Source organism: Oncorhynchus kisutch, linkage group LG5 (assembly GCF_002021735.2).
Source record: "Oncorhynchus kisutch isolate 150728-3 linkage group LG5, Okis_V2, whole genome shotgun sequence".
In the NCBI taxonomy this organism is placed as follows: Eukaryota; Metazoa; Chordata; class Actinopteri; order Salmoniformes; family Salmonidae; genus Oncorhynchus; species Oncorhynchus kisutch.
The window spans coordinates 73,740,895-73,767,693 of record NC_034178.2 but is presented as its reverse complement, the minus strand read 5'-3'; the positions used below and the strand labels follow the sequence as shown (position 1 = coordinate 73,767,693).

The following is a 26,799-nucleotide window of genomic DNA, read 5'->3' as shown; positions in this document are numbered from 1 at the left end:
AAAATAACGCCACACATTGTTTAAGTTGCACAAACGTCAGTGAAGATGAAGAGGTGATAGAGAGAGTAGAGACCACAGATAACAGAGAGGTGATAGAGAGTAGAAACCACAGATAACAGAGAGGTGATAACAGAGACGTGATAGAGTAGAGACCACAGATAACAGAGGTGATAGAGAGAGTAGAAACCACAGATAACAGAGAGGTGATAGAGAGAGTAGAGACCACAGATAACAGAGCATCCCTGTGTCCAGTCCACAGTATATACCAAGGCCAGAGAGCTACCGTCTTGTAGGTTTCATTGCCAACCCTAATCTAGAACACCTGATTCTAATAATGAGCTGGTTGATAAGCTGATAAACTGAATCAGGTTAGTTACAACTGGGGACGGTAGCCCTCCAGGAACAGCATTGGAGAACCCTGGTGGACCCAGTAACGTTCCCCACAGGAACAGCATTGGAGAACCCTGGTGGACCCAGTAACGTTCCCCACAGGAACAGCATTGGAGAACCCTGGTGGACCCAGTAACGTTCCTCCAGGAACAGCATTGGAGAACCCTGGTGGACCCAGTAACGTTCCCCACAGGAACAGCATTGGAGAACCCTGGTGGACCCAGTAACGTTCCTCCAGGAACAGCATTGGAGAACCCTGGTGGACCCAGCAACACTCCTCCAGGTTCTTTTTCCTAACGAGCACGATTCATCTGAACCAATCACAATCCTGATGATTGGTAGAATGAAGTGTGAATCAGCCAATCAAGGTCCTGATGAGCAGCAGCTGATTAGGTAAAATCAGGTGTGTTAGTGCAGGTCTAGAGAAAAAGCCTGCACCGCATGCTCTCCAGGAAGCAGACTAGTCACACCGCAGTAGACAGGACCAATTAGCAGCTAGTGGCCACAAAGAGCTGATTGGACAAGGAAGATGGGGCGGGGCGACTGTGGATGAGACCAGCTCATTCCGCCCCCTACTTAAGGCCAAAACCAGCTAGTGTTACTATCAACGAGGAGGAGGAAGAGAAGGAGGAGAACGAAGATGAGGGAGGAGAAGAAGGAAGAGGAGGGGGGAGGAGACTGACGGTTCTGTCTGTCTCTCTATCTATCTGGACTCTGAGCCGAACGGAGCCGAGCAGAACCGAAAAAATTATGAGACGCGCATCATCTGTCAGTTTGGATTAAACTCAGTCTAATCGCTGTGAAATGACCGAGGAGAAAGAAGACGTCATTGCTGTCACTGACACTGAAACTAACTCGGCCTGCGAGTCAGTCAGAGATGACAATGGGGACTAAGGAACTTTCAACCAGGGCTGGCGCACAGTGCCCTACTTGCCTCTTTAAGGACCTTTCCACCAGGGCTGGAGCACAGTGCCCTACTTGCCTCTTTAAGGAACTTTCAACCAGGGCTGGCGCACAGTGCCCTACCTCCTCTTTAAGGAACTTTCAACCAGGGCTGGCGCACAGTGCCCTACTGACTCTTTAAGGAACTTTCAACCAGGGCTGGAGCACAGTGCCCTACTGCCTCTTTAAGGAACTTTCAACCAGGGCTGGAGCACAGTGCCCTACTGCCTCTTTAAGGAACTTTCAATCAGGGCTGGCGCACAGTGCCCTACTGCCTCTTTAAGGAACTTTCAACCAGGGCTGGAGCACAGTGCCCTACTCGCCTCTTTAAGGAACTTTCAACCAGGGCTGGCGCACAGTGCCCTACTGCCTATTTAAGGAACTTTCAACCAGGGCTGGAGCACAGTGCCCTACTGCCTCTTTAAGGAACTTTCAACCAGGGCTGGCGCACAGTGCCCTACTGCCTCTTTAAGGAACTTTCAATCAGGGCTGGAGCACAGTGCCCTACTGCCACTTTAAGGAACTTTCAACCAGGGCTGGCGCACAGTGCCCTACTGCTTCTTTAAGGAACTTTCAACCAGGGCTGGCGCACAGTGCCCTACTGCCTGTTTAAGGAACTTTCAACCAGGGCTGGCGCACAGTGCCCTACTGCCTCTTTAAGGAACTTTCAACCAGGGCTGGCGCACAGTGCCCTACTGCCTCTTTAAGGAACTTTCAACCAGGGCTGGCGCACAGTGCCCTACTGCCTCTTTAAGGAACTTTCAACCAGGGCTGGCGCACAGTGCCCTACTGCCTCTTTAAGGAACTTTCAACCAGGGCTGGCGCACAGTGCCCTACTGCCTCTTTAAGGAACTTTCAACCAGGGCTGGCGCACAGTGCCCCACTGCCTCTTTAAGGAACTTTCAACCAGGGCTGGAGCACAGTGCCCTACTGCCTCTTTAAGACTAGGAAGCTACCCCCAGAATCACGGGGGTAGCTGGGAGCAAATACTCCAACCAGAGTTTCTGGAAGACCCAAGAACTTGGGGAAAGTTAATTTAATTTTGCAAACCTGGGAAGGAGGTTGTCTCTATAAGTTTATAACATCCCTGGGAAGTAGGTTCTCTCTATAAATGTATAACAATCCTGGGAAGTAGGTTCTCTCTAGAAGTTGATAACAACCCTGGGAAGGAGTTTCTCTCTATAAGTTTATAACAAGCCTGGGAGGGGGGTTTTCTCTATGAGTTGATAACAACCCTGGGAAGGAGGTTCTCTCTATAAATGTATAATAACTCTGGGAAGGAGGTTCTCTCTATAAATGTATAATAACTCTGGGAAGGAGGTTCTCTCTATAAATGTATAATAATCTCTCTAAACACAAAATACACTTCAGCAAGGTTCCAGCAGTACTGCTGTACACTGACTGGACAAAACATTAAGAACCCCTGCTCTTTCCATGACATAGACCGACTAGGTGAATTCAGGTGAAAGCTATGATCTCTTATTGATCTCGCTTGTTAAATCCACTTTAAGCAGTGTAAATGAAGGGGAGGAGACATGTTAAAGATTTTTAAGCCTTGAGATAATTGAGACATGGATTGTGTATGTGTTTTATTCAGAAGGTGAATAGGCCTTTGAACGGGATATGTTAGTAGGTGCTGGCGTGGGTTTTCATGATCAACAGATTCCTGTGTGTATCAAGAATGATCCACCATCCAAAGGACATCCAGCCAACTGGACACCAATGTGGGGAAGCATTGGAGTCAACAAGGGGCCAGCATCTCTGTGGAAACGCTTTCGACACCTTGTAGAGTCCATCCCCCCGACGAATTGAGTTAGGGGGCATGGAAGGTGTTCTTAATGTTTTGTATACTCAGTGAATGAGTTAGATAAAGACCTACAGTTGTACAGTAAAACACTAGTGACACGAATACCTGCACGATATCATGCCGATCTCAATCAATAAACTTGATATTCTTTTAATCGTTAAAAATGATCTCTTTAGTCATAATGTTAACGTAGATGATGTGTTAACAAAGTTTGTGCAGAAAAAGACGAAGCAAGACTAATAATTATGTGATAACTTCTTTCTCTTAAAAAAAAAAAACCTATATAAAACAGTCCTTGATTATCATCTGATTGTTGTTTGTTTTGTTTGTTGTTTGTTTTGTTTGTTGTTTGTTGTTGTCTTCATTGTGGTTGTGGTTGGGGACAGACAGATAGAGGCTTGGTCAGTGGTTGGACTTTGAGAAGTGTTAGAAATGGGTCTCCTTCTCTGTGATGGTAGCGATCTTTGCAGCTTTCTTTGACTCTTTGCTGGGCTTGGGTCTGATGGTGAAGGGGCTCATACCAGCCAGTTTACCTCTCATCACCAGATCTGGACTGGGGGTGGTCAGGAAAGTCATCCTCTGTAGAGGGAGAGAGGGAGAGGAGAGGTGTTTTATGACTGAGATCTGGACTGGGGGCGTTCAGGAACATCATACTCTGTAGTGGGAGAGGAGAGGTGTTTTATGACTGAGATCTGGACTGGGGGCGTTCAGGAACATCATACTCTGTAGTGGAGGGAGAGGAGGACAGGAAGATAGGACAGATTGGGGAGAGAAGGGAAAGGGAGATTCTCATTAGATCTTGCTGAGGTGGGACAATGGATCTAAGGTCTGTTTCGCGTCCTCCGCCTCACATATGGTTTATATCTGAGCCCTCATGTTAATGCTATCTCCAGTGATGTGAATGTTACGGACATCACGCTGCTCGCTTAGCGAGTATCACTTCCTCCTTGTTCGGCACATGCCTGGCTCGAACCGAGGACCTCTGCTTTGCTAACACACATGGCCGCCCTCCTTGGCAACGTACCAACGGGACGATCTAAAGAACTCACTGTTAAAAATTAATTTAAGCAACAGCCACTAGTCTCTTGTATGCTCAGGTCCAATTATATCCACTTCACTTTCATGCTCATATCATTAGCTATCCGTATACCCTACCAGCCCTCACTAGCCTGCTTCTCTCAACATGTCCTACCAGCCCTCACTAGCCTGCTTCTCTCAACATGTCTTACCAGCCCTCACTAGCCTGCTTCTCTCAACATGTCCTACCAGCCCTCACTAGCCTGCTTCTCTCAACATGTCCTACCAGCCCTCACTAGCCTGCTTCTCTCAACATGTCCTACCAGCCCTCACTAGCCTGCTTCTCTCAACATGCCCTACCAGCCCTCACTAGCCTGCTTCTCTCAACATGTCCTACCAGCCCTCACTAGCCTGCTTCTCTCAACATGTCCTACCAGCCCTCACTAGCCTGCTTCTCTCAACATGCCCTACCAGCCCTCACTAGCCTGCTTCTCTCAACATGTCCTACCAGCCCTCACTAGCCTGCTTCTCTCAACATGTCCTACCAGCCCTCACTAGCCTGCTTCTCTCAACATGCCCTACCAGCCCTCACTAGCCTGCTGTTAAGGTATTTTAAGGTTTAAGTTAAATGATTAAATAATTCTACTCAGAAACTTAACCATTAGGGATTAGAGGTAGCATGAACAAGGAGTAATTAAAAATAATAAACACAGCTCCAACTAGGTTGGAGGGGGGAAGAGAGGAATGTATGTGTGTGTGTTTAACGAAAACAAAGAGGATCATTAACGTATGTTTGAACCGACCCAGCTGTAACTCTGGGGAGATAAGATAGGACAGGGAGAGCCCCTCCAGGTTTTCTGTATCTGGGGGGGGGGGGGGGGGAGGAGGCTGGAACTGTCAGCTAAATGGTAATAAACTGTGGTGAGCCTTCAGGAGATAATCCAGATATAGTGTGTCATGTATGTGCGTTAGTGGGTTGGAATGGACTTCAGAAGCTGCTTTGTCCCTGTCGGAGAGGGGGGGGGGAATTAAGACGCTATGACGTAATGTGAGGTATCTCTCGAGAATAAACGCTATTGGCTAATTTCGGTTGACTGGTCTCTGTCTATTTTATGCTAATAAGGATCTTACAAATTCTTAGAAACAGACAGAGTGTTTTAAATTGAATTGGTTAACTTCTTGGAACTCTGGGAGCGGTATTTCATTATTGGATAAAAAAACGTTCCCGTTTTAAGCGCGATATTTTGTCACGAAAAGATGCTCGACTATGCATATAATTGACAGCTTTGGAAAGAAAACACTCTGACGTTTCCAAAACTGCAAAGATATTATCTGTGAGTGCCCCAGAACTGATGCTACAGCCGAAACCAAGATGAAATTTCAAACAGGAAGTGCCCCAGATTTTGAAGGCGCTGTGTTCCAATAAGTCCTTATATGGCTGTGAATTGGTCACGAATGAGCTTAGACTTTCTGTCGTTTCCCCATAGTGTCGACAGCATTGTGACGTATTTGTAGGCATTTCATTGGAAGATTGACCATTTTACACTACATCTACCAGGTGCTCGCTTGGTGTCCTCCATCGCAAGCTGCGTGTATTTTTCCATTTGCTTCCGAGGAGAAACACAACTGCCCCAAATGATTTATCATCAAATAGATATGTGAAAAACACCTTGAGGATTGATTCTAAACAACGTTTGCCATGTTTCTGTCAATATTATGGAGTTAATTTGGTAAAAAGTTTGGCGTTGTAGACTGCATTTTCGGATGTTTTTCTTAGCCAAACGTGATGAACAAAACGGAGCGATTTCTCCTACACAAATAATCTTTTTGGAAAAAATGAACATTTGCTACCTAACTGAGAGTCTCCTCATTGAAAACATCCGAAGTTCTTCAAATACTTACACAAATGCTTGTTTTGCTATGGTTGAAAAGCATATTTTGAAAATCTGAGATGACAGTGTTGTTAACAAAAGGCTAAGCTTGTGAGTGAATATATTTCTTTCATTTCATTTGCGATTTTCATGAATAGTTAACGTTGCGTTATGGTAATGAGCTTGAGGCTATGATTACGCTCCCGGATGCGGGTTTACTCGACGCTAAAGGTTAATGAACACATAAGAACTAAATTCATCTAACACCTGCTATCCCCTACCACCCTCACTCACCTGCTTCTCTCAGCATCACCTAACCAGCTCTCTCTCGCCTGCTTCTCTCAGCATGCTCTACCACCCCTCACTCACCTGCTTCTCTCCGTACGCTCTTCACACATGTCTATTCCTCTGTAAGTGTTAAAAATATATAATTTAGCCACGATGACGAGTGGGGAATTGGCTTTGGGGTTGACCAGTGAAATATACTTGCTGGAGCGCGTGCTACAGGTGGGTGTTGCTATGGTGACCAGTGAGCTGAGAAAAGGCGGGGCTTTACCTAGAAAAAGACTTATAGATGACCTGGAGCCAGTGGGTTTGGCAACGAATTTGAAGCGAGGGCCAGCCAACGAGAGCATATAGGTCGCAGTGGTGGGTAGTATATGGGGCTTTGGTGACAAAACGGATGGCACTGTGATAGACTGCATCCAGTTTGCTGAGTAGAGTGTTGGAGACTATTTTGTAAATGACATCGCCGAAGTCAAGGATCGGTAGGATATTCAGTTTTACGAGGGTATGTTTGGCAGCATGAGTGAAGGATGCTTTGTTACGAAATAGGAAGCCGATTTTAGATTTAATTTTGGATTAGAGATGCTTAATATGAGTCTGGAAGGAGAGTTTACAGTCTAACCAGACACCTAGGTATTTGTAGTTGTCCACATATGCTAAGTCAGAACCGTCCAGGCAGCGATCGGTTGAAGAGCATGCATTTAGTTTTACTTGCATTTAAGAGCACCTGAAAGGGAGACTGGAGTGTGACTATCAGTGTGACTATCAATGTGACTATCAATGTGACTATCAGTGTGACTATCAATGTGACTATCAGTGTGACTATCAACGTGACTATCAACGTGACCAACAACGTGACGATCAGTGTGACTATCAGTGTGACTATCAATGTGACTATCAATGTGACTATCGGTGTGACTATCAATGTGACTATCAGTGTGGCTATCAGTGTGACTATCAATGTGACTATCAGTGTGACTATCAATGTGACTATCAGTGTGACTATCAATGTGACTAGCGGTGTGACTATCAATGTGACTATCAACGTGGCTACCGGTGTGACTATCAGTGTGACTATCAATGTGACTATCAACGTGACTATCAGTGTGGCTATCAGTGTGACTATCAATGTGACACTCTGCCTGACTATCAATGTGACACTCAGCGTGACACTCAGCGTGACTAGCAGCGTGACACTCAGCGTGACTATCAATATGACTATCAGTGTGACTATCAATGTGACTATCCGTGTGACTATCAATGTGACAATCAGTGTGACTATCAGTGTGCCTATCAATGTGACACTCAGAGTGACTATCAATGTGACTATCAATGTGACTATCAGTGTGACTATCAGTGTGACTATCAATGTGACACTCAGAGTGACTATCAATGTGACTATCAATGTGACTAGCAGCGTGACACTCAGCGTGACTAGCAGCGTGACTAGCAGCGTGACACTCAGCGTGACACTCAGCGTGACTAGCAGCGTGACACTCAGCGTGACTAGCAGCGTGACTAGCAGCGTGACACTCAGCGTGACTAGCAGCGTGACTAGCAGCGTGACTAGCAGCGTGACACTCCGCGTGACTATCAATATGACTATCAGTGTGACTATCGATGTGACTATCCGTGTGACTATCAATGTGACTATCAGTGTGACTATCAGTGTGACTATCAATGTGACTATCAGTGTGACTATCAGTGTGACTATCAATGTGACTATCTGTGTGACTATCAATGTGACTATCAATGTGACTATCAATGTGACTATCAACGTGACTATCAACGTGGCTAACAACGTGACTATCAGTGTGACTATCAATGTGACTATCAACGTGACTATCAGTGCGACTATCAGTGTGACTATCAACGTGGCTATCAGTGTGACTATCAATGTGACACTCTGCCTGACTATCAATGTGACACTCAGCGTGACTATCAATGTGACTATCAATGTGACACTCAGCGTGACTATCAATGTGACTAGCAGCATGACACTCAGCGTGACACTCAGCGTGACTATCAATATGACTATCAGTGTGACTATCAATGTGACTATCAGTGTGACTATCAATGTGACTATCACCATGACTATCAATGTGACTATCAATGTGACTATCAACGTGACTAACAACGTGACTATCAGTGTGACTATCGGTGTGACTATCAATGTGACTATCAATGTGACTATCAATGTGACTATCAGTGTGACTATCAATGTGACACTCAGCGTAACTATCAATGTGACACTCAGCGTGACTATCAATGTGACACTCAGCGTGACTATCAATGTAACACTCAGCGTGACTATCAATGTGACACTCAGCGTGACACTCAGCGTGACACTCAGCGTGACTATCAATGTGACACTCAGCGTGACTATCAATGTGACACTCAGCGTGACTATCAATGTGACACTCAGCGTGACACTCAGCGTGACTATCAAAATGACACTCAGCGTGACTATCAGTGTGACACTCAGCGTGACACTCAGCGTGACTATCAATGTGACACTCAGTGTGACTATCAGTGTGACCTCAGCGTGACACTCAGCGTGACTATCAGTGTGACCTCAGCGTGACCTCTGAGAAGGTTGATTGCGTGATTGGTTGATAGTGTATCAGTAACATTAGTTAAGGGTGAGGGAGACCTCTGAGAAGGTTGATTGGTTGATAGTGTATCAGTAACATTAGTTAAGGGTGAGGGAGACCTCTGAGAAGGTGATTGGTTGATAATGTATCAGTAACATTAGTTAAGGGTGAGGGAGAACGTGATTGGTTGATAGTGCATCAGTAACATTAGTGAAGGTTTAAGGAGAAGGTGATTGGTTGATAGTGCATCAGTAACATTAGTGAAGGTTTAAGGAGACCTCTGAGAACGTGATTGGTTGATAGTGCATCAGTAACATTAGTGAAGGTTTAAGGAGACCTCTGAGAAGGTTCCAGGTGTTTTCCAGAGCTGTATGATGATTCCTAGGGGAATGCAGACCATGGAGGACAGGGCCATCATCCAACCTATACCGTAGCCCCAGTCTGGGTAGATATACACGTTGTTGTACTTCAGAGGCTTGTACTTAATCAGGAAGAACAGGAAGATACCCTGGATGAGGAGAGGAGAGGAGAGGAGAGGTGAGGAGAGGAGAGGAGAGGAGAGGAGAGGAGAGGAGAGGAGAGGAGAGGAGAGGAGAGGAGAGGAGAGGAGAGGAGAGGAGAGGAGAGGAGAGGAGAGGAGAGGAGAGGAGAGGAGAGGAGAGGAGAGGAGAGGAGAGGAGAGGAGAGGAAAATCAATTTAAACACAGGGAATGAAACAATTGAAGATGGTTGATTGGTCGATCCAGTGTTCTTAACTCACAGCACAGATGCCTGGGGTCAGTAGCATCCAGCACCATTTGATGAAGATGGCAGGCCGGTATCCAATCATATCCTCGATGTTCATATAGAACCTGTCACTACCTGGAACAAACAAACAAACAAACAGACAGACAGACAGACAGACAGACAGGAGGAAACAGTAAGGCTGCAAACTGATATATATCATATGACACGTCTATATGTAGATCAGTGGTATTAACACAACGGCCAAAACCTTCTCTCTAGCTACAGTATATAGAGCGAGCTCCAAAATACCATACGCACAAGTATCATACCTCCCAAGACTGGCTAACCTCTCACCATTACAATAACAGGGGAGGTTAGCATTTTATATCATACCCCCAAGGACATGCTAACCTCTCACCATTACAATAACATGGGAGGTTAGCATTTTATATCATACCCCCAAGGACATGCTAACCTCTCACCATTACAATAACAGGGGAGGTTAGCATTTTATATCATACCCCCAAGGACATGCTAACCTCTCACCATTACAATAACAGGGGAGGTTAGCATTTTATATCATACCCCCAAGACATGCTAACCTCTCATTACAATAACAGGGGAGGTTAGCATTTTATATCATAACCCCAAGACATGCTAACCTCTCACCATTATAATAACAGGGGAGGTTAGCATTTTATATCATACCCCCAAGACATGCTAACCTCTCACCATTACAATAACAGGGGAGGTTAGCATTTAATATCATACCCCCAAGGACATACCAACCTCTCACCACAAAACAAATCAAATCAAAACAAACAAAAACAATTGTCACTGTCCCGATACTTTTAGAGCTCACTGTAAAAAAAAGACCGCTGAGGATAAGTGGTCAAACTGAATCAAATGTTTTGCCCAGGGCTACAGTAACAATGTGTACTCGAGGACTCTATCTGAGTGCTGGTGGTGTTATCTGACTGAAAACAAAGATGATATATCTGTACCTACTGGTGGTGTTATCTGACTGGAAACAGAGATGATATATCTCTACCTACTGGTGGTGTTATCTGACTGGAAACAAAGATGATGTATCTGTATCTACTGGTGGTGTTATCTGACTGGAAACAAAGATGATATATCTGTATCTACTGGTGGTGTTATCTGACTGGAAACAGAGATGATATATCTCTACCTACTGGTGGTGTTATCTGACTGGAAACAAAGATGATGTATCTGTATCTACTGGTGGTGTTATCTGACTGGAAACAAAGATGATATATCTGTACCTACTGGTGGTGTTATCTGACTGGAAACAAAGATGATATATCTGTACCTACTGGTGGCAGGTTAGAGCGTTGGATCAGTAACCAAAAGGTTGCTGGATCGAATCCCTGAGCTGACAAGGTAAAAAAAAAAAAAAACATAGTTCTGCCCCTGAACAAGGCAGTTAACCTACTGTTTCTCGGTAGGCCGTCATTGTAAATAAGAATTTGTTCTTAACTGACTTGCCTAGTTAAATTAAGTTTCAATAAAATAACCTCTATAACAGAGCAATTGTCATATACAGTATAACTATATAGTTAGAGGGGGGGGTGGGTTAGATGAACAACAAAATATAAACGCAACCATTTTCAAAGATATTACTGAGTTACAGTTTATATAAGGAAATCAGTCAATTGAAATATATTCATTAGGCCCTAACCTATGGATTTCACATATGTATATGCATCTGTTGGTCACAGATACTTAAAAAAAATGTTATGTGCGTTGATCAGAAAACCAGTCAGAATCTGGTGTGACCACCATTTGTCTCATGCAGCACAACACATCTCCTTCACATAGAGTTGATCAGGATGTTGATTGTGGCCTGTAGAATGTTGTCCCACTCCTCTTCAATGGCTGTGAGAAGTTGCTGGATATTGGCGGGAACTGGAACACGCTGTCGTACACGTTGATCCAGAGCATCCCACACATGCTCAAAGAGATGTCTGGTGCGTATGCAGGCCATGCAAGAACTGGGACATCTTCAACTTTCAGGATTTGTGTCCAGATCCTTGCAACGTGGGGCCGTGCATTATTTTGTCATGCTGAAACATGGAGTAAGATGAAGGGCACGACATTGGGCCTCAGGATCTCATCACGGTATCTCTGATCATTCATATTGCCATCGATAAAAATGCAATTGTGTTTGTTTCCCGTAGCTTATGCCTTCCCCATACCATAACACCACCTCCACCATGGGGTATTCTGTTCACAACGTAGCAAACTGTGGTAGAGAGGCTGGTTGGACCTACTGCTAAATTCTCTAAAATGACGTTGAAGGTGGCTTATGGTAGAGAAATTAACATTACATTTTTCTGGCAACAGCTCTGGTGGACATTCCTGCAGTCATCATGTCAATTGCACGCTCCTTCAAAACTTGAGACATCTGTGGAATTTTGCTGTTTGGCAAAACTGCACATTTTAGAGTGGCTTTTTATGGTCCCCCCCCCTTAGCACAAGGTGCACCTGTGTAATGATCATGCTGTTTAATCAGCTGCCACACCTGTCAGGTGAATTGATTATCTTGGCAAAGGAGAAATGCCCACTAAAAAGGATGGAAACACATTTTGAGAGTAATAAGCTTTTTGTGCCTATGGAACATTTCTGGGATCTTTTATTTCAGAGGAGACCTCTGAGAACGTGATTGGTTGATAGTGAAACACGTGACCAACACTTTATATGTTGAGTTTATATTTTTGTTCAGTATATTAAGTACACTTTGTGTACAAACCATTAAAAACACCTTCCTAATATTGAGTTAATTCATTGGGTAATGGACTCTACGAGGTGTTGAAGGTGTTTCCACAGGAATGCCCATGTTGACTCCAATGCTTTCCACAGTTGTGTCAAGTTGGCTGGATGTCCTTTAGGTGGTGGACCCTTCTTGATACACACGAGAAACTGTTGAGCGTGAAAAACCTGAGCAGGCACCATGTCTCAATCGTCTCAAGGATTAAACATCCTTCTTTAACCTGTCTCCTCCCCTTCATCGATTTTTCAAGTGACATCAATAAGGAATCATAGCTTTCACCTGGTCAGTCTATGTCCTGGAAAGGTGTCCTTAATGTGTTGTGCAATGCTAACACATGTTTCCCATGCCAATAAAGCCCCTTGAATTGAATTGAATTGAGAGAGAGAGAGAGAGAGAGAGAGAGAGAGAAAGAGAGAAAGAGAGAGAGAGACTTACCGTATACCCAGCCGATACATATTGACTCGAAGATGGCCACAAACAGCAGACACATTCCGCTGGCCGCGTACGAGTCAAACAGCTGGAACACGTACATTCCACCCTGAGGACATCAACACATGATCAGGTCCCAAACAGCTGGAACACGTACATTCCACCCTGAGGACATCAACACATGATCAGGTCCCAAACAGCTGGAACACGTACATTCCACCCTGAGGACATCAACACATGATCAGGTCCCAAACAGCTGGAACACGTACATTCCACCCTGAGGACATCAACACATGATCAGGTCCCAAACAGCTGGAACACATACATTCCACCCTGAGGACATCAACACATGATCAGGTCCCAAACAGCTGGAACACGTACATTCCACCCTGAGGACATCAACACATGATCAGGTCCCAAACAGCTGGAACATGTACATTCCACCCTGAGGACATCAACACATGATCAGGTCCCAAACAGCTGGAACACATACATTCCACCCTGAGGACATCAACACATGATCAGGTCCCAAACAGCTGGAACACGTACATTCCACCCTGAGGACATCAACACATGATCAGGTCCCAAACAGCTGGAACACGTACATTCCACCCTGAGGACATCAACACATGATCAGGTCCCAAACAGCTGGAACACGTACATTCCACCCTGAGGACATCAACACATGATCAGGTCCCAAACAGCTGGAACACGTACATTCCACCCTGAGGACATCAACACATGATCAGGTCCCAAACAGCTGGAACACGTACATTCCACCCTGAGGACATCAACACATGATCAGGTCCCAAACAGCTGGAACACGTACATTCCACCCTGAGGACATCAACACATGATCAGGTCCCAAACAGCTGGAACACGTACATTCCACCCTGAGGACATCAACACATGATCAGGTCCCAAACAGCTGGAACACGTACATTCCACCCTGAGGACATCAACACATGATCAGGTCCCAAACAACTGGAACACGTACATTCCACCCTGAGGACATCAACACATGATCAGGTCCCAAACAGCTGGAACACGTACATTCCACCCTGAGGACATCAACACATGATCAGGTCCCAAACACTTTGAATTGATCTGGTTCTAGTGAGTGACTTGGGTTTTAGTTACCGGGTTTCTGTGCTATATAATCTGAACCATTATCAATGTGGGTCAGCCATTTAGAGGTGAGTCCATTTGAACGATGGCATAGGTCATAGGTCATAGGTCAGCTACACGTGAGATGTATCCGTGTTTTCCAGAGGAACTGAGCAGAAAGGGCTTTTAGCAAGACGAAAGCCTTCTTAAGTTCAGTGTAAACAGCATTCAACACCATTTTGACCCATTTATTAACATTTTCTGAAATTTAAAAAGTGAAGTGTATTGGTGGTATAGTTCCTTATATGAAACGTTCATTTGGAAATAGGCAGAAATATAACTAGAAGAACAGACATTTCCATTCAAGTCAATGTTTTGTGGACCAGCGGCCATATTGAGTGTACCCATGGGAGTGAAGCAGGAAGTACAAGCAGGAAGTACTATGGTCTTACCTCTGTCAACATGATGAGCCCCAGGAAGAAGGAGCATATAGACAAGCCCAGGATGAGCATTTCTCGACGGTAGCCTCTCCTGAAAGTCTCTGGGTACATGTCTATTACCGCTGTCACCAGGCTCTCTACACACACAAACTACACAACACAACACAACTCATTCTCTCTCTCCTTCCCTGCATCTCTCTCTCTCTCTCTCTCTCTCCTTCCTTCCTTTCCTGCCTCTCTCTCTCCCTCCCTTCTCTCCTTCCTTCCTTCCCTCCCTCCCCCTCTCTCTCTCTCTCCCTCCCTCCCTCCCTCCCTCCCTCCCTCTCTCTCTCTCTCTCTCTCTCTCTCTCTCTCTCTCTCTCTCTCTCTCTCTCTCTCTCTCCCTCCCTCTCCCTTCCCTCCTCCCTCCCTCCCTCCCTCCCTCCCTCCCTCCCTCCCTCCCTCCCTCCCTCCCTCCCTCCCTCCCTCCCTCCCCCTTCTCTCTCTCTCCCTCCCTCCCTCACCCCCCTTCTCTCCCTCCCACCTTCCCCCTTCCTTCCCTCCCCCCTCCCTCCCTTCCTCCCCCCTCCCCTCCCTCCCTCCTCCCCCTTCTTTCCCTCCCTCCCCCTCCCTTCTCTCCCTCCCTCCTCCCCCCTTCTCTCCCCCCTCTCTCCCTCCTCCCCCCTTCCCTCCCTCCCCCTCTCCCCCTCCTCCCCCCCTTCCCTCCCTCCCTCCCCTTCTCTCTCTCCCTCCCTCCCCCCTCCCCCCCCCCCCTCCCCCCTCCCTCTCTCCCTCCCTCCTCCCTCCCTCCCTCTCTCCCTCCCTCCTCCCTCCCTCCCTCCCCCACCTCCCCCCCTCCCTCCCCCTCTGGTCCTAACCTGGCTGTCCAGCCCCAGGAAAATGAGCATCATGAAGAAGAGACAAGCCCACAGAGGAGACAGAGGCATCATGGTCACAGCTTTAGGGTAGGCTATGAAGGCTAAGCCTGGACCTGGTGTAAACGACAACAATAACAACATTAGCAACAACAACACACAGCTTCAGGGTTTAGACTACGAAGGTTAGGCTGTTGATAGATACTGCTGGCTGTGTCTACATGGCACTCAACGTGATCAAGAACATGAGATTCAGAAGAACATATGACACATGTCTGCAATTTGCTAATTACATGCAAATAATCACACATCTGCAGACAAACAGCCCTCTGTGAGCCAACTGGTCTGTCCTTTTACTTCCTCCCATCTCCTGCCAAACTCCTCCCATCTCCTGCAAAAGGCCTACAAAACCCCTCCCATCTCCTGCCAAAGTCCTCCTACCTGCTCCCATCTCCTGCCAAACTCCTCCCATCTCCTACAAAACCCCTCCCATCTCCTGCAAAAGTCCTGCCAAACTCCTCCCATCTCCTGCCAAACTCCAAACATCTCCTGTCAAACTCCTCCCATCTCCTGTCAAACTCCGCACTTCTCCTGTCAAACTCCTCCCATCTGACAAACTCCTCCCATCTCCTGCCATCCCCTGCCAAACTCCTCCCATCTCCTGCCAAACCCCTCCCATCTCCTGCCAAACCCTTCCCATCTCCTGCCAAACTCCTCCCATCTCCTGCCAAACTCCTCCCATCTCCTGCCAAACTCCTTTCAAACTCATCCCATCTCCTGCCAAACTCCTTTCAAACTCATCCCATCTCCTGCCAAACTCCTCCCATCTGCCCCACTTCATAACACTGCCCACCTTTGCCTCTACCTCTGCCTCTACCTCTGTCTCTGCCTCTACCTCTGTCTCTGCCTCTACCTCTGCCTCTAACTCTACCTCTGCCTCTGCCTCTACCTCTGCCTCTACCTCTGCCTCTGCCTCTGCCTCTGCCTCTACCTCTGTCTCTGCCTCTACCTCTGTCTCTACCTCTACCTCTGCCTCTGCCTCTACCTCTGCCTCTGCCTCGGCCTCTGCCTCTGCCTCTGCCTCTGCCTCTCTCCACACAGCTGAATCATTGATGTTGGACTTGATTAAGACATAGCACAGCGGTGGATCTACTTCTCTAAGAGCTTCTGAGAGGAAGGCAGTTACATCATCATCATCCTCCTCCTCCATCAGTTACAGTCATACAGAAGGCTGGGTTTGTCAGTAGAACCACGAACTGGCATGCAGCTCAACAGTCCTTTAACCTCTTGAATCTAGGGGGCATTATTTTCATTTTTTTTCAATATTGTCTGTGAGTATAACAGAACTGATATTGCAGGCGAAAGCCTGAGAAAAATCCAATCAGGAAGTGACTCTGGCATGGCCTGCAGCTCAACAGTCCTTTAACAAAGACCTCTGAGTGCAGGGTTGGAGAGAAATTGAAAAACCTGCACTCATTGGAAACACAGTCTTAAGAAGTTTTCATTTCTCAAGATGGATGGTTTTTCGGCAACAGCCTCTTATCCTTTATTTGACATTGTCTGGTGCTAAAGAGAACAAGATGATCCTTTTTTACCAGACTCTGCCACGGCCTCGATGGGCACACCCTGTTCTAGGGCCATGAAGCCAAGCACAGAGAAGATGGCGAAGCCCGCCACGAAGCTGGTCCCACTATTCAGACAGCACAGCATGATGCAGTCCCTGTGGAACAGATAGACAGACAGACAGACAGACAGACAGACAGACAGACAGACAGACAGACAGACAGACAGACAGACAGACAGACAGACAGACAGACAGACAGACAGACAGACAGACAGACAGACAGACAGACAGAACCTTAATTTGATAACTATGTTGTTTTCCTGAACCACAGGATTTATAAATACATTTAAAACCTGCACTAACACATCGTTATAATTACAGTATTGTATTTTTCATGTAGCCCTACTATTGACCAGCTAATCGTTTAATTACCGATCAAGCAACATTAACTTGGCAGAACAGTGGGAAGGGGTTCAAATCCTGTTGTGCTGAAGGATTATTTTTCTGTGACAAAACTGGCCAAATTAAGAGAGAACACCATGAACCTGTCCCTAGAACACACATTTACTAATGCAGTCCCTGGAACACACATGCACTAATGCAGTCCCTGGGACACACATTTACTAATGCAGTCCCTGGAACACACATTTACTAATGCAGTCCCTGGAACACACATTTACTAATGCAGTCCCTGGAACACACATGCACTAATGCAGTCCCTGGAACACACATTTACTAATGCAGTCCCTGGAACACACATTTACTAATGCAGTCCCTAGAACACACATTTACTAATGCAGTCCCTGGAACACACATTTACTAATGCAGTCCCTGGAACACACATTTACTAATGCAGTCCCTAGAACACACATTTACTAATGCAGTCCCTGGAACACACATTTACTAATGCAGTCCCTGGGACATACATTTACTAATGCAGTCCCTGGGACATACATTTACTAATGCAGTCCCTAGAACACACATTTACTAATGCAGTCCCTGGAACACACATTTACTAATGCAGTCCCTGGAACACACATTTACTAATGCAGTCCCTGGAACACACATTTACTAATGCAGTCCCTGGAACACACATTTACTAATGCAGTCCCTGGAACACACATTTACTAATGCAGTCCCTGGAACACACATTTACTAATGCAGTCCCTGGGACATACATTTACTAATGCAGTCCCTGGGACATACATTTACTAATGCAGTCCCTGGAACAGATTTTGTGTCACTGACCTACACACAATACCCCATAATTGGGTTAGTCTAACCGGTAGTATTGTCAGTCTTACCGGTAGTATTGTATGTGTGTCAGTCTAACCAGTAGTATTGTCTGTGTGTCAGTCTAACCTGTAGTATTGTCAGTCTTACCGGTAGTATTGTCTGTGTGTCAGTCTAACCAGTAGTATTGTCAGTCTTACCGGTAGTATTGTCAGTCTAACCAGCAGTATTGTCTGTGTGTCAGTCTAACCAGTAGTATTGTCTGTGTGTCAGTCTAACTTGCAGTATTGTCTGTGTGTCAGTCTAACCTGTAACAGTTGTTGTCGTAGCTGTTGTAGCTCCCCAGGGCCGTCAGGCACCCCAAACAGATGGCATAGGAGAAGAAGATCTGAGTCCCAGCATCCACCCACACCTGAGGGACACAAGACACACACCATCACACACACACCATCACACACACACCATCACACAAACCATCACACACACAAACCATCACACACACACCATCACACAAACCATCACACGCACACACCATCACACAAACCATCACACACACACACCATCACACACACACCATCACACACACACACCATCACACAAACCATCACACACATACACCATCACACACACACACCATCACACAAACCATCACACACACACCATCACACAAACCATCACACACACACACCATCACACACACACACCATCACATACACCATCACACAAACCATCACACACACACCATCACACACACCATCACACACACACACACCATCACACACACCATCACACACACCATCACACAAAGGAAGACAGACAACAGGATCAGAATCATGTTCAGATCAATGCTTTTTTTAAAGTAGTTTTAATAGCAACCTTTTTTTTTACGGTGCATGAACCCTAGACCCTTGACCCTTGAACCTTGACGGCCCTATACCAGTTCATGCATCTGATTGTAACTGTCTAAATAAACGATGTTCCAAATGACTGTAGTTAGACAAACCTCTAGAAACCAGAGGCTTTCAAGACTCTCCCAGGGAGAGAACAAAACACATAAATCATAGATCATCATCCTCCATGTAGATTAGATATTAAAACTGCCTCTGGGATTCATATACACTCATATTCATAAACTAAATTCTACCTCTGCATGTTGCAACATGTACCCGATCCTCTCATATCTCCTTAAGTCCCGAGGGGAGATGTGCCTAGGACAATGGGGTGAGGGGTTTTTGGTTTGAGATTCAGAGACAATTTCCCTGAGAGCACCCCGAGAGCACCCTGAGAGCACCCTGAGAGCACCCCGAGAGCACCCTGAGAGCACCCTGAGAGCACCCTGAGAGCACCCTGAGAGCACCCTGAGAGCACCCTGAAAGCACCCCCGAGAGCAGCCTAAGAGCACCCTGAAAGCACCCTAAGAGCACCCTGAGAGCACCCTGAAAGCACCCCAAGAGCACCCTGAGAGCACCCTGAGAGCACCCCGAGAGCACCCTGAGAGCACCCTAAGAGCACCCTAAGAGCACCCCGAGAGCACCCTGAGAGCACCCTAAGAGCACCCTGAGAGCACCCTGAAAGCACACCGAGAGCACCCTGAGAGCACCCCGAGGGCACCCCGAGAGCACCCTAAGAGCACCCTGAAAGCACCCCGAGAGCACCCTGAAAGCACCCCGAGAGCACCCTGAAAGCACCCCGAGAGCACCCTAAGAGCACCCTGAGAGCACCCTGAGAGCACCCTGAGAGCACCCTGAGAGCACCCTGAGAGCACCCCCGAGAGCAGCCTAAGAGCACCCTGAAAGCACCCCGAGAGCACCCTAAGAGCACCCGAGTGCACCCTAAGAGCACCCCGAGAGCACCCTGAGAGCACCCTAAGAGCACCCTGAGAGCACCCTGAAAGCACACAGAGAGCACCCTGAGAGCACCCCGAGAGCACCCTAAGAGCACCCTGAAAGCACCCCGAGAGCACCCTGAAAGCACCCAGAGAGCACCCTGAAAGCACCCCGAGAGCACCCTAAGAGCACCCTGAGAGCACCCTGAGAGCACCCTCCTATCATCAATATTTACAGCTTCAAATATCCAAAAGACAGACATAAAGCGGATTATGAAGCTAGACAGAGACAGAGACAGTGTCAGCGAGTGTACAAACCAAGAGAACAAACAGAGCAGGACCTAGAGAGGCACAATGGATGCTAACCTGCGTCCCAAACGACTCTCTATTATAGTGCACTACTACCCTATAGGCCCTGGTCAAAAGTAGTGCACTATTTAGGGAATAGGGTGCCATTAAGGGGGTGTAAACTGGCTATTACATCACCATTCAGCCATACAGTTTTAGCTCCCTGCACCCTGCCTCCACGGAAACCTAGCTGACCTCTCAGACACAGATCTCTACCTCCATCCAATAACATTCTTTCTATGGTTCTGATGTTCATTAATGTCCTTTCAGTTCGTACACACAGACACACTGAGAGACACTCACGGACAGACACAGAGACACTCACAGAGACACACACGGAGACACACACGGAGAAACACACAGAGAGACACACACACGGAGAGACACTCACGGACAGACACAGAGACACTCACGGAGACACACACGGAGAAACACACAGAGAGACACACACAGAGACACACACACGGAGAGACACTCACGGAGAAACACACGGAGAGACACACAGAGACACACACAGAGACACACACGGAGAAACACACACAGAGACACACACAGAGACACACACGGAGAAACACACACAGAGACACACACAGAGACACACACACACAAACTACTGTTGATGAGTTGACATGGCTCCAGCTCAGGCCACATCTCAGAGGGCTGAAGGAGGGCTCCGGTCCAGGGAATTACTTTTTGATGTGTTGCCTGATTCTGAAATTTGGAGTCTGGATGGATGGAGGGCCAGTGTTTCAGAGTTTGGTGTTCGGTGATGTTGGGACGCAAGGTAGGATGTAACCTCATGGTCCGACCAAGCAGAGGGACACTGACTGGAATCTCTATCTGTCTTCCGTAAAACATCTTTGTTTTCCACACCACACAACACTTTGCTGTGGAAGACGTTCTAGTAAGATCCCAAGCAGCAGATTATTCTGAGAGCAGAAGTGAATCATCAGAACTCATCAGAATGAAAGGGGAGAGATAGAAGGAGAGGGAGAGGAGGAGGGGGAGAGATAGAAGGAGAGGGAGAGGTGAAGGGGGAGAGGGAGAGGAGGAGGTGGAGAGATAGAAGGAGAGGTGGAGGGGGAGAGAGAAGGAGAGGGAGAGGTGGAGGGGAAGAGATAGAAGGAGAGGTGGAGGGGGAGAGGTGAAGTATGGGGAGAGGAAGAGAGAGAGGGAGAGGGAGAGGGATAGAAGGAGAGATGAAGGGGGAGAGGGAGAGGAGGTGGAGAGGGAGAAGTGGAGGGGGAGAGATAGAAGGAGAGGAAGAGGGGGAGAGATAGAAGGAGAGGAAGAGGGGGAGCGATAGAAGGAGAGGAAGAGGGGGAGAGATAGAAGGAGAGGAAGAGGGGGAGAGAAACGGAGAGGTGAAGTATGGGGAGAGGGAGAGGGGCAAACAACCGTCCTCAGAGAGCCAGAACAAACCCTGTATTGTCCCTGTTAAAATCTAATTAAACATGGTGTCAGAAGCAACGGCCCCTTTCTCTCTCTCTCTCTCTCTGTCTCTCTCTCTCTCTCTCTGTCTCTCTCTCTCTCTCTCTCCCTCTCTCTCTCTCTCTCTCTCTCTCTCTCTCTCTCTCTCTCAACTTTGCTTTCTGTCCTTCTATCTATCTCTCCCTCTATAAATATATATAATTTGCCATCCATCTATTTCTCTCTATCCCTCCAGCTTTCATTAATGTTCTCGTGCTTTCTCTTTTCCTACAGTCTTTTTCTCCCCCTCTCGCGCTTTCTTCTCTCTCTCTTTTCTTCTCTCTCTCTTCTCTCTCTCCTGCTCTCTGTCTTTTTCTTCTCTCTCTCTTTTCTTCTCTCTCTCTTCTCTCTCTCCTGCTCTCTGTCTTTTTCTTCCTCTCTCTCTTTTCTTTCTTCTCTGGCTCTCCTTTACTCTCACACATCCCCTCTTCCTCATTAATCAGCACAGAGGAGTCTACTACTAGTATCCACATCTCATGCATGATAAACAGCGTATTGGCAGTCAATGGCGGCTGTAAAGACTAGGACAAGCAGCAGGCTTTGATCCAGACGCTATCCCCGAGGTTCACCAAAGACAGGCCGCAATCAATATGGAGAGCAGAGAGCAGCCCAGTGTAGTAAAAGTCTGACTGGCTGGTTGGCTGACTGACTAGCTGGCTGGCTGGCTGGCTGACTGGATGACTGGATGCCTGACTAGCTGACTGACTGGCTGACTGACTAGCTGGCAGGCTGTCTGACTGACTAGCTGACTGGCTGACTGACTGGATGGTTGGCTGACTGACTAGCTGGCTGGCTAGCTGGCTGACTAGCTGGTTGGTTGACTGACTAGCTGACTGGCAGACTGACTGACTGACTGGCTGGTTGGCTGACTGACTAGCTGACTAGTCAGTCAACTGACTGGCTGGTTGGCTCACTGACTGGCTGGTTGGCTGACTGACTAGCTGGCTGACTGGCTGGTTGGCTGACTGACTAGCTGACTAGTCAGTCAACTGACTGGCTGGTTCGCTGACTGACTGGCTGGTTGGCTGACTGACTAGCTGACTGGCTGACTGGCTGGTTGGCTGACTGACTAGCTGACTGGCCACATGTACTATAAACATGTAAGTACCAAAGCCATGCGACCCAGTACTTACCTAGTGGAGACATATTTCTTGCCAGCCTAGATTCTAACACTCAGATTGTGTATCATTAATAACCCAGAGGTTTCGTGTTCATCAGATGTAACCCGGACAAATGTGTCATCCATTATTAGTACCCTAGCACCGCGTCATAGCCTCCTCGTCCTCACAGCTGAACAACACCCCATAATAATAAACAGACAATCCTGGCGTTCGCAGGGGGGGAAAAAAACAGTTGCCTGGCAACCCCAGCTGTCCTGCTGTCTTGAGCTCTGCTCTGTCCAGTGATGTCATGACGCCTCAAACATTAAACGCATTGCTCATCTCTCTGCCTCGTTGGCTTACTGTACAATAACTGCTATTACCTAGTATTACCTAGTACCTAGTATTACCTAGTACCTAGTATTACCTAGTTCCTAGTATTACCTAGTACCTAGTATTACCTAGTACCTAGTATTACCTATTACCTAGTATTACCTAGTACCTAGTATTACCTAGTACCTAGTTCGGCACTCTAGTTGTACTGTCTGTACCAGGGTTCCTATGTTAGAGCTACTATAGGATATTACTGTACCAGGGTTCGTATGTTAGAGCTGCTATGGGATATTACTGTACCAGGGTTCGTATGTTAGAGCTGCTATGGGATATTACTGTACCAGGGTTTGTATATTAGAGCTGCTATGAAATGGTTTGTACTTTAGAGCTGCTATAGGATATTACCGTAACAGAGTTAATATGTTTGAGCTGCTATAGGCTACACTATAAGAGCTGCTGGTACTTCAGGAGGAGCCATTCCTCTGTACCAGTCATCTCCAGTCCACTTCAATACCCTTCATCTCTGTCTTTTCTCTCTCTCTGACTCAATCTTTAGACCACTCCTCTCTCTCTCTCTGACTCAATCTTCAGACCACTCCTCTTCTCTCTCTCTGACTCAATCTTCAGACCACTCCTCTTTCTCTCTTTCTCTCTGACTCAATCTTCAGACCACTCCTCTTTCTCTCTCTCTCTCTGACTCAATCTTCAGACCACTCCTCTTTCTCTCTCTCTCTCTGACTCAATCTTCAGACCACTCCTCTTTCTCTCTCTCTCTCTGACTCAATCTTCAGACCACTCCTCTTTCTCAATCTTCAGACCACTCCTCTTCCTCTCTCTCTCTCTGACTCAATCTTCAGACCACTCCTCTTCCTCTCTTTCTCTCTGACTCAATCTTCAGACCACTCCTCTTCCTCTCTCTCTCTCTGACTCAATCTTCAGACCACTCCTCTTTCTCTCTCTCTCTCTGACTCAATCTTCAGACCACTCCTCTTTCTCTCTCTCTCTCTGACTCAATCTTCAGACCACTCCTCTCTCTCTCTCTCTGAGTCAATCTTCAGACCACTCCTCTTTCTCTCTCTCTCTCTGACTCAATCTTCAGACCACTCCTCTTTCTCTCTCTCTCTCTGACTCAATCTTCAGACCACTCCTCTTTCTCTCTCTCTCTCTGACTCAATCTTCAGACCACTCCTCTTTCTCTCTCTCTCTCTGACTCAATCTTCAGACCACTCCTCTTTCTCTCTCTCTCTCTGACTCAATCTTCAGACCACTCCTCTTTCTCTCTCTCTCTGACTCAATCCTCTTCCTCTCTCTCTCTCTGACTCAATCTTCAGACCACTCCTCTTCCTCTCTCTCTCTCTGACTCAATCTTCAGACCACTCCTCTTCCTGCTTGTTGTGCTTTCAGTGCATTGGTGTGCAGTGTTACACAGTCGAGAAATATAGAGTGTGTCAGTTCAACCCAGTACGCTAATATGAAGATGACCTCCTATAGTCAGCACCCCACCACTACACCTCTACCTCCTATAGTCAGCACCCCACCACTACACCTCTACCTCCTATAGTCAACACCCCACCACTACACCTCTACCTCCTATAGTCAACACCCCACCACTACACCTCTACCTCCTATAGTCAACACCCCACCACTACACCTCTACCTCCTATAGTCAACACCCCACCACTACACCTCTACCTCCTATAGTCAACTATAGTCAACACCCCACCACTACACCTCTACCTCCTATAGTCAGCACCCCACCACTACACCTCTACCTCCTATAGTCAACACCCCACCACTACACCTCTACCTCCTATAGTCAACACCCCACCACTACACCTCTACCTCCTATAGTCAGCACCCCACCACTACACCTCTACCTCCTATAGTCAACACCCCACCACTACACCTCTACCTCCTATAGTCAACACCCCACTACTACACCTCTACCTCCTATAGTCAACACCCCACCACTACACCTCTACCTCCTATCGTCAACTATAGTCAGCTCCCCACCACTACTCCATCTGTGCTTCCTGGCAGCTAGCTAACCTCCTCTAACACTGCTGTCACCGCTCTGAGTCCTGAATGGAACCCTTTCCCCTGCATATCACTCCTTTCTACAGACATACACATAGGGGTATAGGGGTATAGGGATATAGGGGTATAGGGGTATAGGGTATAGGGGTATAGGGTATAGGGGTATAGGGATATAGGGGTATTAGGATATAGGGTATAGGGATATAGGGATATATGGGTATAGGGGTATAGGGTATAGGGTATAGGGGTATAGGGATATAGGGGTATTAGGATATAGGGTATAGGGATATAGGGATATAGGGGTATTAGGATATAGGGTATAGGGGTATAGGGATATAGGGGTATTAGGATATAGGGTATAGGGTATAGGGATATAGGGATATAGGGGTATTTATTTATTTTTTATTTTTTTATTTAACCTTTATTTAACCAGGTAGGCTAGTTGAGAACACCTTTATTTAACCAGGTAGGCTAGTTGAGAACACCTTTATTTAACCAGGTAGGCTAGTTGAGAACACCTTTATTTAACCAGGTAGGCTAGTTGAGAACACCTTTATTTAACCAGGTAGGCTAGTTGAGAACACCTTTATTTAACCAGGTAGGCTAGTTGAGAACACCTTTATTTAACCAGGTAGGCTAGTTGAGAACACCTTTATTTAACCAGGTAGGCTAGTTGAGAACAAGTTCTCATTTGCAACTGCGACCTGGCCAAGATAAAGCATAGCAGTGTGAACAGACAACACAGAGTTACACATGGAGTAAACAATTAACAAGTCAATAACACAGTAGAAAAAAGGGGAGTCTATATACATTGTGTGCAAAAGGCATGAGGAGGTAGGAGAATAATTACAATTTTGTATAGGGCTATAGGGCTATAGGGGTATAGGGTATAGGGGTATATGGGTATAGGGTATAGGGCTATAGGGGTATAGGGGTATAGGGTATAGGGGAATAGGGGTATAGGGCTATAGGGGTATAGGGTATAGGGATATAGGGGTATAGGGGTATAGGGGTATATGTTATAGGGGTATAGGGTATAGGCGTATAGGGGTATAGGGATATAGGGGTATAGGGATATAGGGCTATAGGGCTATGGGGGTATAGGGATATATGGGTATAGGGGTATAGGGTATAGGGCTATAGGGGTATAGGGGTATAGGGGTATAGGGCTATAGGGTATAGGGGAATAGGGGTATAGGGGTATAGGGTATAGGGATATATATATAGGGTATAGGGGTATAGGGTATAGGGTATAGGGATATAGGGGTATAGGGGAATAGGGCTATAGGGCTATAGGGATAAAGGGTATAGAGTATAGGGGTATAGGGTATAGGGATATAGGGGTATAGGACTATAGGGTATAGGGATATAGGGATATAGGGCTATAGGGGTATAGGGATATAGGTTATAGGGATATAGGGGTATAGGGGTATAGGACTATAGGTAGGGATATAGGGGTATAAGGGTATAGGACTATAGGGTATAGGGGTATAGGGTATAGGGTATAGGGGTATAGGGTATAGGGATATAGGGGTATAGGACTATAGGGTATAGGGATATAAGGGTATAGGGATATAGGGCTATAGGGGTATAGGGTATAGGGATATAGGGATATAGGGGTATAGGACTATAG

The 26,799-nt window shown here is 46.6% G+C and overlaps 1 protein-coding gene across 2 annotated transcripts in view; it reads right to left on the bottom strand.

Moving 5' to 3' along the window:
• Window positions 1–2,856: 2,856 nt before the first annotated feature.
• The window catches only part of slc6a11b (solute carrier family 6 member 11b), a 78,639-nt gene continuing 54,696 nt past the window's right edge, over window positions 2,857–26,799 (bottom strand). For both annotated transcript variants that reach the window (XM_031825794.1, XM_031825793.1), the window contains exons 8-15: window positions 18,362–18,465; window positions 16,852–16,976; window positions 15,260–15,372; window positions 14,415–14,552; window positions 12,862–12,964; window positions 9,667–9,767; window positions 9,244–9,414; window positions 2,857–3,718 (exon numbers count right to left, since the gene is read on the bottom strand). In XM_031825794.1, coding sequence (XP_031681654.1) covers window positions 3,566–3,718; window positions 9,244–9,414; window positions 9,667–9,767; window positions 12,862–12,964; window positions 14,415–14,552; window positions 15,260–15,372; window positions 16,852–16,976; window positions 18,362–18,465 — 1,008 coding nt within the window. In that variant the 3' untranslated portion in view covers window positions 2,857–3,565. The remainder of the gene's footprint in view (window positions 3,719–9,243; window positions 9,415–9,666; window positions 9,768–12,861; window positions 12,965–14,414; window positions 14,553–15,259; window positions 15,373–16,851; window positions 16,977–18,361; window positions 18,466–26,799) is intronic.